The sequence below is a fragment of the Embiotoca jacksoni genome, unplaced genomic scaffold (assembly GCF_022577435.1).
Source record: "Embiotoca jacksoni isolate LCO1_2020_lvr unplaced genomic scaffold, fEmbJac1.0.p SCAF_13, whole genome shotgun sequence".
Classification (NCBI taxonomy): Eukaryota; Metazoa; Chordata; class Actinopteri; family Embiotocidae; genus Embiotoca; species Embiotoca jacksoni.
In genome coordinates, this window is record NW_027185263.1 from 3,249,343 (window position 1) to 3,261,985 (window position 12,643).

The 12,643-nt window shown below is 41.6% G+C and overlaps 1 protein-coding gene across 2 annotated transcripts in view; it reads left to right on the top strand.

The window, feature by feature from the left end:
* The window catches only part of klf8 (Kruppel like factor 8), a 62,480-nt gene extending 56,516 nt beyond the window's left edge, over nt 1-5,964 (top strand). For both annotated transcript variants that reach the window (XM_069145936.1, XM_069145935.1), the window contains exon 7: nt 596-5,964. In XM_069145936.1, coding sequence (XP_069002037.1) covers nt 596-777 — 182 coding nt within the window. In that variant the 3' untranslated portion in view covers nt 778-5,964. The remainder of the gene's footprint in view (nt 1-595) is intronic.
* Nucleotides 5,965-12,643: the final 6,679 nt, after the last annotated feature.

Sequence of the window (12,643 nt, forward strand, 5' to 3'; positions counted from 1 at the left end):
AATCAACAGTTTGACTAGTTCTGCAGGTTTAAACCATTCCTGCTTTGCTCGACCCAATTTCACTGCATGAATATGGGTCTGGCGGCGCTCCCTAAGGAATCGTTCCATCCTCCTGGGTGTAGACCTCGGGTTAATTTTGACCAATCAGCATGCGCCAAAACCGGCCAAAGCTTCTTTTTTTTTTTTTTTCTTTTCCCCCTGAGTACAGCATTTTTTTTTTTTTAAATAGCTTTAACGAACTTAAATGAATTTTAATGAATGTTTTAAAGAAAACTGAAGCTGTGAGCGACAGTTGATGCGCAACTGTCGAGGTAGCAAATAAAAAAAAAAACGGTCAAATGATGAGACGGGCCAACATATCGCTGGTTAAATATGCAGACTTGTGCGTTTCAAAATGCTTGTGCAGACTGAAAATGGTTTGGTAAGACTCTTTAATAGGATTTCATGGGTTTTTATTCATTTTCTCGGCCCATTTTTGTTTCCACCAGTATCCCGACCTCCCTCTTCCCCCTCCCGTCCTTTCTGTCCACCGCTCTCCTCCTCCCCGTCCTTTCCTCTCCCCTAACTCTTCTCCGTGTCTCCTGCGTCCCTCCAGGAGAGAAACCCTACCACTGTACCTGGGAGGGCTGCACCTGGCGCTTCGCCCGCTCCGACGAGCTGACCCGACACTTCCGCAAGCACACGGGAATCAAACCTTTCCGCTGCACCGAGTGCGACCGCTCCTTCTCCCGGTCCGACCACCTCTCCCTGCACCGCCGCCGCCACGTGATGATGTGAACTCTGACCTCCCCGCTTCGACTCCTCCCGCGAAGAACACCTTCCGACCCCCTTTATTTCTCAAACTCCCCTCACAGCACATCTTGTACCAGAGCCCCCTCACCTCCGGCGAACCTCTGCGGGATTTTAAGCCCTCGTCTGCAGATTAAAAGATAAATTAAAAAAAAAGGGGCACACTTCTTTCTCCTCCTACTCCTCCTCCTCTTCATCTCCAAATCCCAGGATACGCGGGAATGCGTCTGTGCGTTTCAGCACGTAAACACCGTCCAACCTCCCCGAAAACACCCGTCTCTCTGCCATCCTCCGACCGGAGTCGCACGAGAGAGGAGGACGGACCGAAGGACATCGAGCATCAGGGACGTTCATCCATCCGTCACATGCATCCATCCGGAAGGAGAGGAGGAAGAGGAGGATGTGTTGTTTTGAAACTCAAATGAGGATCCTGATGTCACTTCAGCTGCTTTTTTTTTTTTTTTTTTTACAATTAACATTATTTACATATCCACAATTGGGAAATTATGACTCCACAGTTTTACTTCTTGATTGGATTTTTTTTTTTGGAAGCGGAAGCGATTCCCGAGGGCGCAAATAACCGCCGCCCCTTTTTCCACCACCAGAACTTTTCCAGGAAGAACTTTCCATTTCTCTCCAACCTTTTATTGTATTGACTCAAGGATCTAAAATGGTCAAATAACGGTCTAATTGCAGAAACTATCTGATTACGCAACGGGTAAAGAAGTCCGTCAGTTTGGTGGTGACAGGTTGGTTCCCAGACGTTTTGCTTTTACTATTCAGCATTTACAAGCAATTTTCAAACATCTAATTAACTGATACTAATACGCTATAATGGAAGATATCAGTGGCGATACACGTAGTTAAGATCTCTTCCTGTGTCCACTCAGAGCTGGAGACTGTCCAACACGCTAATATCAGTGACAACAGATGATAAATGACGAGATTTCGCAGGAGAAACGCTTAAAATGTCTCTCTAGTTTCTTAAATTAAATACATGAAATGATTGTGCTCTGCTTTTGAATGCTCAACAGCGGGAACTATCTTCAGAGTTTTTAAGGAACGGACGGTAATTAGGAAAAAAAAACAACAACAACAACATATAGTTCCTGGGAGTGTTTGGAAAGAGTTCCTAAAGAACCAAAAGTATTTACTAAACTGCACATCGGCGCGTGCGAGTCCGCCTTTGCATGTTATTTACAGCAGCTGAAGTGACGTCACGTGTATACTTCCTCCTTGACACGCGTGACAGAGGTGTCTGAGGCTAAGAGCTAACAGTAGCTTCTATCTGAACCCCCCCCCCCCCCCCCCCCACCGTCCCCACTCCCCCGGTACAGGGAGCTACAAGACTGTGAACTTTATAAAGATTCATTTATTAGCATTGTATCAATCACTTTGTTGTGTTCACCCCCCTCCACACACACACACACACACACACACACACACACACTTCAGATTCTTCTTCGATAACAGTATTTGCTTTTTATGCGTCGTTGTTGCCGTTTTCTGAAAAAAAAAACACAAAAAAAACCAAAACAAAAAAGGCCTTCAGTCTTGTCTACTTTTTTTTTTCTTCCTCTTCCTCTTCCTCTTCTTCTTCTTCTTCTTCGCTAGTTTTTGGCGCTCCGAAATGAAAGGGCGTCTTCAAAACGAAAACAAACAAAAAATTAATTTCAGATCCTTTGTTGTTGTTTTTTTTTTTGAGGCTGTGAAAAAGACAAGAGGAGACACAAAAAGTTTGAGAATAGAAGTCAAACTCTCACGCAGGGAAATAGGGGAGCTTTTCGGAGTGTGTGTGCGAGTGTTGTTTGCGTGTGTTGTTCACGTGTGTGTGTGCGTGTGCGTGTGCATGTTTTTTTTGAGACAAACACATAATCAGAATTTAAGATTTGTACGAGTGTGTGTTCCGGGCACTTGTCGTTCTTTTACCTCTTGCCCGTTGAGCCTTAATAACTGAAGTCAGTCTGTAAGGGCGAAACCAGAACCACTGAGAGACGACGTCGGGTCCGAGGCCGACCGGGAGCTCACGAGCACCCGATCTTTGCGGCGTCGCTTTCGTCACGGCAGCGAGAGCGAAATATTTTCAGCTCCAAATCAAGAAGTGATGGGTGTTAAATCTGGTAAATGTTTCACCTTTAAAATTTAGATTTTTTTTGGGGGGGGATATATTTTAGTAGAATACGAGCATAGGCTGCTGCTGAGAAGGTCCGTCAGTCTTTTCAGCATTACAGAACATTGCAGAAAAAAACAAAAAAACACATGAATTTCACATGTGTAAAAACTCTTGTGATCACATGTGGAATGTAATTCTAGAAATGACCATGTAAAAACCTTTCCACATCTGTTCCCCATGTTATCGTCAGTTGCAACAGGTGATAAGCATGTTGTTTTAGAGTTACTTTTGAATTAAGTAAAAAGATCAGAATCAGATTTTATGGTTTGAGGAAAATGTGGTCTTTTACTTTGAGAAAAAAAAGAAGAAAATTCAACAAAGCAACATTTGCAGCAGCAGAAAGCTCCACCAAAGCATCCCAACTATCTCAAAGCCATTTCGCTCAGGTTATTAAACGTCCACAGAGCAGCAGGACCGTGGAGCCGCCGTGGCTTGCCACTGAGGGTCGGAGTGGTCCGGGGCGTCTGTCAGTGGTTCTGGGAGAAACCAGGCCCTTCGTCGGGCCGTCAGGGTCGGCGGTGCCTGGGGTTTAACACCATGGGGAAACCAAGCGCTCTCCTCACTAGCATTTCTACCGGGGCTGGGGGAGTCAATTCTCTCAACGGAGTTTGTTTTCCCATTTTGATAGAATCCAAAATAAGAAACTAACGTCCACAAAAATATTAACAGAGAATCCTGTTTTTTGGACTTTTTTTTTTTTTTTTACTTCCCTGGTGTAACTTCCCTAAAATCTAGCCCAATCTAAACTCCATCTTTAATTAGCAAATTTTTTTTTTCAACTTTACATCTTCTGGAGCAGAATTGACAACCCCCTCCTCCCCCCCAACCCCCCAATCCCTGCTCTCCAACCCACGGTGTCCATATCTTAAGTGGGCTGTTGTTCAGCTCCTGATCTGGGCTGAACTTGATTATGCAACAAAAATAAAACACACAAAAAAAAAAAAAACGCAGACCTCGCTCCGAGCGCTGTTCTGAACTCAGTCGTAGAGCTCTAGCCGGTAGTCGGACTGCTGATAAGCAGCTCACATAGGTTGTAACAAGAGCCTTTATGAAAAAAAGAAAAAAGAAAAGAGGGAAGGTCAGGATGTGCGTAGAGGCCCGATCTGTCGATCACAGAACAAAAGGCCACCTCTGACGCTGCTGTCACAGAAGATGAACACGGACAGGAGCTCGTGCAGGCTTCGGTCGTGGTGTCCGCTGTGATCGGCGGGACGGGCTTTTAATCGCCCTGATGTGTCCCCACAAACGCTCTTCTCTTTAGCCATTCAGAGTCGTCGTCGTTGTCGTCATTTCAAAAAGCTAGTAAGTGAGAGCAAAAATGTTATTACATCGGACTTTTCATCGTATGATCACTGAGACGGACGCGCAAGGCTTTTTCTGCGAGCTGAGTGCATGCCACGAACAGGGCAGGTTGTTGTTTGGTCTGCACACTGCAAAAAAAAAAAAAAAAGAAAGAAAGATCCATATCAGCAGAGTCACTGAATCCGGGAAAATAAGTCAAATTGGTTCAGTCATCAAGAGAAACTTCTGAACGAAATTCAGTCACTCGTTTTGATGGGGTTTTTTTTTTTAATTTTTTTTATTTTTTTTTGCAGTGCAGAGCAATGCAATGTTCCCATTTCTCTTAACATCCCCCTCTGCTTCAAGTAAGAAAAAAAAAAAAAAAGTTACTAAGCACATCTTTGTAGAAGAGTATATGCATTTGATTGCAATTTTCTTTCTTTTGTAAACTGTTGATAGAGACATTAAGGACAATGACAAATAATTAAGAGAAATCCATGTACATAAATGTATATAATCAAAAAAGTGCAGAGTAAATGTAACGGGTGAATTTCTATTTTTAACACTGACTAGATAATGTGAAAAAAAAAAATCGTTGTTTTTCTTCCTCCGTTGGTTTGAAAATGTGTTTCATCATGTGTAATTTTTTTTTTTTTTTTTTTTTTCCTTTTTTCAAATCTAATACATTTGTTTCGTAGTTTCGTAGTTTCTTAAAAAAAGATTGGTCCCACTTGTGTTGTGCACACTTGTGTTGCATGGAGAGTAGTCTTCTTGTTTTCTTAGTGACGTTGGTGAGCATGTCGGTGTGTGGGAGACAGTTGGAGGACGGTCCTTTAACATTGATGATGACGACCGGGAGGACGAAAAAGAAAAATAACTCCACTGTGAAATCACACTGAAGATGATTTAACGAGGGATTCGCGTACTACAACAGAGCTCAATGTTTCAGCACTGGACCTGATTTTAGAGTATATCCCCTGAAAATGATGTCGGCCCTTTGCTTTACAAGCACACTGATCAGCGCCGGTGACCGTGACCATCACACACACACACACACACACAGTAAAAACCTCCAGACTCACACTGAGGACAGTCAGTAATTACATCAGAGCCTGCTGACGACAACACGCACTAAATCTTTTAGTTGCGAGTCGTTGCCAGGAGACTGATGCACGTGTACATGTTGTTGGTTTTTTCTCGTCCTGCTTCCTGTTGTTGTTTTTTTGGTTTGTTTTGCGAGCTTGTTTTCCTCAGTATTCCTCTGAATCTTTTGTTTATGTATAAAAGCAGGAACATTTAAAAAAGCCCCCTGCTGAGACCTCACCGGGATAGAGCTCATGTCTGAGGGTGACGTCACTGAGCGTCTGCGTGCGAGTGCCTCGACTCACCGTCAGTCGCTTCTTCTGCAAATCCCAAACTTTAGGTATTTTCTATTGAATGCAGTAACTTATGGGCCAGTACTATATTTACTCAGTGCAATGCAGTTATCATTATAATAATACAGTTATTAATAATATTTTTTGGTTCTTTTTTTTTGGTTTTTTTTTTTTTTTGTATTTGTACAGAACAAATGTGTAAAGATCAGTGAGGAAAACGTGAGCTTTTTGATACTGTGACTCATGGTGTTTAAAAGTCAGTTTCTCCCTGTACAGTTGTGATTATTTTCCCGCCTCCCTTCCTTCTTCTTTTATAGAATAAAAAATGTTTTTGGTGCAATTTAACGCCTGCTGTCTCCGTGTTGTTTCTTCCATTTTGGTTTTTCCAGCGTAATGGACGATGAAATCAAAAGTCAAGTTGTAGTTTAGTACGTGCTGCCGCTACCCTTCAAAAAAAAGTAGGAACGGTTTCATGTAGCACGCCTACCATCGGCACATGCGCCTCGAACTTTGACCCTCTTGGTCATATCCATTGCCTTTTGTGGGCGGGGCATAAGCACCACCATATTTCTCTGCGGCCCAGTGGATGTAACGTACCCTCCGCTGCAGGGGATTGTGGGTCAGGAGAGCCGGAGTCGCATGCTGCAGAATGCAAAATACGACCAGATGTAGAAGAACATCCTGGTACTTTTGGCACACTACATTTAATACACTACTTTTTCTAGCATACTAAACAGTATGGTAGTATGGATGTTGGAACGCGGGGCGTATGCAATTAAACACCTTGTGAACTTCAAATTATAAATCTGCAGAAATGATGAAATGCAGCAGAACCTCAAAAAGAATGTTTCCAAACATGTTGTGGAGTCCATGAAATGAAGGATCGATTGGTGACAACAAATTAAAGGTCCTGCAGTGCTCCTAATAGCGTGCTTGGTGAGTATGCATGCTTGAATTACAAAGAAATGTGCGTGAAACAATGCAAAACCTTGTACAATTTCCTTTAACACGCGGACCCCTGAATTAGAATTTTTATATTCAGCTCTGCAACAAGCAGATTACAAAGAAAGTGGAATTTTAGTGGCGTGTTGGGAGCATTTTATATGAAACTGACTGTTGTATTCATTTTTACGATGATGATTCAATATAAGTGGTGGACCGCAGCACGCCCGCCCTGCTACAGGCAAGATCAAAATATGATGTCATAACATTACAAAAGCAGCAATGAGCTCATCTACAGTCGGTTTGATACGGAACACTCACTGCCACAAGAGGGCGCACTCGAACAGCAAAAGGGAGGATAGAAGGGTCAAAATATCCCCCTCAGGTGGAAGAGGCAGAGTTACATCCAAATAAAAACAACTAAAAGACGTGTGGATTACTCCTTTAAAAAGTTCGATCTTAGGTTAGAAAACCAATCAAGTTTACTATCTTTGTTATTTTATACAGACGGACTAAATACTGAGATCAAACAAGGTTAATAAATAATGTGTGTGTGTGTGTGTGTGTGTGTGTGTGTGTGACAAACTCAGTCTTCGCCGTTTGCTCTAAATGGGTTTATTGGCCTCATGCAGCCATGATCAGGCAAATCATTAACACACACACACACACACCATATAAATGCAATAAAAGAACAAGACTTTGCTGCTCAGTAATTCGTCGACCTGCATACCGACATCAGATTACCGTTATGAATCATTTCAATTTGAGAAGTGGAGGAAGGTCGTTTTTTTACCCCCCACCCCACCCCCAAAACAGGATCCCGAGTTCTCATGGAAACCGAGTCTTAATTTGACATTTGTCTGTATTTTAATAAGGAAATTCTATACAGTAAATAAAAATATATGCTTGTTTATATTATGACAAACAGCACTTGTGTAATCCTGAGTGACATCGCTGACGAGCCAAAAAACTGTGTGTGTGTGTGTGTGTGTGTGTGTGTCTCTCTCTCTCTCTGGAAACCTTTATATAACAGTTTAGTGCCCCCACAATGCAGTTTTAAACCAACTGAGGGCTTCACTGACAAACACTGTGATTAGGTGGGAAGCATAAAACAGGCCAAACAACCAAAACGTGGCCTTTTGTTTTTCTTGTAAATTTTAGACCATGAAAACGAACAAAAACATGGATGTACAGAAAACTTTTAAACATGATCGTTACCAGGTAAGTTATGATTTTCTAACCAGGTTTATGGACATTTGAGATATTTTTATCCCCCAAAAAGTACGTCTGTAATTTATTTTAATTGCAATCATCTGCATTTATAACTGCAAACTGTCAATGAGGAGAAATGGAAACGATACTTCCGAGTACATTTTATGTGCCATTTTCTTGTTAATTAGTGCATCACATGCCTGTAAAAAAAAAAAAAGGAAAAAAAAAAGGCAGTTTTTGAATATTTAACTAACAAATTGTTCATGTGCGCAACAGCTGCAGAGAAGCAGAGAGTGTGTGAACTAAGACTTTCATATACAAAATATGATCCAAAAAGTGAGATGGATCAATTATTTTGCATCATTACCAACCAGCGTTGATTCTCAAACAAAGACTTTTAGCTTTACCAGTACCAATACTTTAGGTCATTCATGCGCCCACTACTGGCACACAGCGGTACTGTGACCTCACAGATCCACTGTGGCTGCAGACACAACGTGTATTTTTGTGTAAGTTTAAGCCCACTTATGCACATAAGCTGCCGTGTTTAAAATCCTTTTTAACAAGCTGCCACACTAGTGTAAAAGTCATCCTGTTATTTCCACGTTGTCCTTGATAATAAGTACTCGCTTTAGGTTATTATTTTTTATAATGGCTGATATTTTGTTTTTGCCCACAAGCCACTTAACTTGCAAAAACTCATCTTGCATGCTCAGGTTTTTTTGGAACTTGTGTTCTTTAGACTTCTAAGGACTTGAATTAGTCTGGCTGTGCAGCTAAAACAGCCATTAGACGGCCTGGACCGCCATAAGCTTCTTTTCAAGATACGCCACACAGACAGGTTGTTTTTACATCATGATACAGTCTATTCCTTGTGGGTCTGGTGGATCTTTGCATGTCATGCGAACAATACAGCTGATCCCCGCCTGATTGACATGTCAGTCTGGAGGCGCTGTCGGTTGTTTTGACTGAATTGTTGGGTGGTTTCCTTTTTCCGTCCTCCAACATGTTATCCGGGCTCAGCCTTCGACTGCCAGATCGTCTTCAAATGTTGTCGGTTAAAAACAACGCCTCCATGCAGCGACACCGGTTGGCCACGAATAACGCCAAAAGGTTCACGTGGCATTTTTGCAACGGAGAGGATGTTCACCTTGAATGACGCAACCGTGATCTTGTTCCAGCTCACTTTTTCCTTTTTCTTTTTTTTTAAAGACGTCAACAAAATCTTGCAGATGGCCGATGGAGAAATCTTATCCAAAAGGGTGTCAAGTGATGTATCCTGGTTTTTGTTGAAACAGGTCATTCATTACTGTACTTCATGAACAGTTTTGTTGTCATCCTGTCTGAGTTTGATACCGAAGAGATTTTATAATTGCTCAATATTGTTTCTCAATAATAATAATAATAATTAAAAAAAAAAGGTTGTATCATGTCTTAAAAAAGTGAAAGTCTTGTGTTTTGTTGCCATTGCCAACCTTATTTGTACACCGACCGAAAGTGAGGTAATATTCATGAAACAGGCAGATGGTAAAATTTGACTTTGATCCACAAAGATCAAGAAAGTTTAGATTATTAAAAATAAAATTTGTTTATATGCATGGGACAGAATAAAAAAAACAGCGAGAAAGTATGAATGTCTTTGAGAGACGAGCTACGCTTAAATAAAAATAACGAGACCATACAGAATTACCTTAAGTAGGGTGTACGAATTGAATGCTGCCACTATTTTCCTCTTTATTTAGCACCAAACTACATTTGGCATTTCAATAAGCTTTTTGGGGAAATCATTAGAGATTGATTTTGGAATTACACACCAGTAAAATTATATGTTACCAAAAAAAAAACCTAAAACATCTCAGGATCATCTAAGAAAAGTAGCATTTCTCAGCAGTTGAATCAGTTAAACAAAAGCTGCATTTCCCCTAAATTCCCACAAGTTAAAACAAATAATAAAAAAAAAAGGTTGTTGATGGCAAGAAAGACAAACGGAGACTGTCGACAGACGCAGGTTTATAAATGAAGTTGCAGTCACATCAGGTGATCTCACTTCTCTCTAATGAGCTTTGACTCCGCCCCCTGGCTCCACCTGGGAGGGAACACAGTCCTTTAGGTGAAACTGGCCAGAGGTGGAGTTATGTTTGTAGAAGTTACTCTGCCAGTGAAAAATCACAGCAGCTCACCGTGTGTCTCCTAAAACTGAGGAATCATCAGTTTTAATGGTATTTTTCAGTAGTGGGTTGGTTCACTAGTTAAGCCCCCCCCCCCCCTCCACACACACAGGTGATTTCACTCTGATTACTGATCAGAACAGGTGCGTGTGGTTGTTCTGGACGAGAGCTGTTTAACAGGTGCAAGATAGAGATGTCAATCAAGCTCTCTTGCGAAAGGCAAAAGAAAAGTGAAATATTTGCTTCTTGAAAAAAGAAAGGCAACATATTTGAATCCACCATGATGTTGCAGGTTGTACAGTTACAGGCCACCACACCAACAATTGATAGAACATGATCACATGGATTAGAAACACATGCCGTACCAGGCGGTCAACTAATTATGCAAGTTCTCACGTAATTTAAATATATTCACAAAAAATGGCTGACGGAAAAAAAAAAAATCACATACAAATTGCACAGAATTTCATGGATTTGTTGAATTTTAGAGGGAATTTATGAATTAAAGGTCGCTGCGAAGTGTGAAGCACTGTGAATGTGTCACTTGTGTTGTGTTCGGACCAAACGCAGAGAATTTTGGACAAGCGGGGCTGCTCAATTTAAATACTTTCAACTCGTGCGGACGCGAATTTGCATTTTCGTCTCATTTGCAAATTTGCAAAATTCGTGCCTTTGCATCGACTTTTGTCCGTTGACTTTGTGTGTACTCCCTCCGCCAGAATAATTCGTTTCGTGTTTAGTCCGAGCACACCGTTACCCTTCAATTAAATAAAATGTCGTCGTAGGCGGTGCAAGCTTAACTCATTCAGAAGAATTCCCTCAAAGGGGAACATAGTTATCAAAACTTCTACGCTTAAAGGGCAAATACTATAAGCTCTTAAAGATGCAGGTAATGACTCCAAAGAACTTCATGTGTTTTTCAGATTAATTTTGGACCTTCATGCCCACTGTTCCATTACATAATCCTCACTGAATCCCGGCTTCGCCCCGCAGAGATATTTAACTTCTCAGAGATGATTGCAGGCAGCACCGTGGAATCAGTTGGACAAGTTTTAACAGGAGTTTTACTGCTGCGGCTGAGGAATGAGCTGCGCGGCGAGCAGCCAGCTTCGTCGGGCCCTCCGGGTGAATGTTCATTGTGGTGAAAGCCAAAGAAAATGTACCCGAGCAGCGAATGGATTTCAGCAACAGATTGTAGATATACAGGTGAGTCATCGTTGGTTACCTGCAGGCGATGCCGCTGCCAGCTTCAATTCCTGTTAACATAAAAGAAATAGTCATTGAAACAAACCAGGAGTGTGAACCTGTTAAAGGTAAAGTCACAGGGATCACCATGGTCGTTGGGGTTCATCCTCTCGGGACATCGAATGTCAAAATTTCAGGGTGGAAATATTTATGTTAAATTTAATTAAATATATCACGTACATTTTCTTGTTCAACCATCAGGAATGATGCTTTAGTTACACTGCACAATCACATCAAAAGGAAAAAAAAAAGAAAAAAAGCTGGATGTCTTTAACATTTGTTTGGTATCTTTAGGAACAACTGGGATCTTGAGCAGACTTTCAAAATAAAGTTCTGCCCAATCGAAAATCAGTAGTGATGGACAGATCACCGGGTTTAGCAGGGTGAAGGAGGTTTAACTGGATGCAGTAGATGCCAGTATGAACAGAATTTTCAATCAGTCTTAAATGAAAAAGACCGCATGCTTCAGTGATTCACACCAAACACACATTTCTCCGTGATTTGCAACATCGAGAAGAAAGAGGCGAACACCCTCGCGCACACTTTAGACTACATTAAGGGCGTCGCCACAGATGGTGAGGCAAATCTCTGAGGCTCCTGACTCAAAGCATCTTGGCACAAACATAATGATTACTTTCCCTGCCAGCTAAGTACAGCCGTGACTCCACCTACTCCGCCCTTTATACTCGGACTTATTCTTCTTGCTTAATTGTTGACTTTTCTTCTATCAAAGCAGCAGCCCTCTTTGGTGTCACGCAGAGCCGCTCGCCCGCCGGCGTTACCTTTCACCTGCCACATCACGCAACGACAAACTGGTATCTCCAACCTCCACGGCCATGACGGAGCAGTGGAGTCAAACCAGGGAAATAATTAACTCTGTTTCCTCACCGGTTTTGACAAAATCTAGCATCTCCTCGAAGAAAGGAAGGTATTGACGCGAGCAAAAACCACATTAAAATTGCTCATAATTTGGAGTCATGTTTCTGGCCACATGACGAATGTAATATTTATTGTTTTAACTCCGTTTTGGTCTCCACCAGCTCTTCTGGCTTTTAATTGCTAGATGTGACACTCGCTACTAACTTTGTGTGTGGCTGTTGTGTGGTGCTGGATGGGAAGTGCAGTGGATTTATCGAAGCTATTTTTTTAGTGAAAATATTCCAAAGTCAAGGAAAGCATTGACTTCAAAACAAAATGGTGTATTTTGGCGGCTGGAAAACCAAATCACGTAGCTGAAAGATGCTAAATCGCGCTGCAGACCTACAGGGAGCTGAGGTAGAATGATTATTCGCAGGTTTTTTTTTCCAAGTGACCCTTTCACATTAAAGATTTGAATCAATTGCCAATATAATTACCCACTCCAAAAACTTTTCTTAACATTTTTTGAGACAATATTCAAAGCGAAGGTGAAAAAAATGGGTGCAAACACCAAAGAAAGAAAACTCTAATTTTCACGA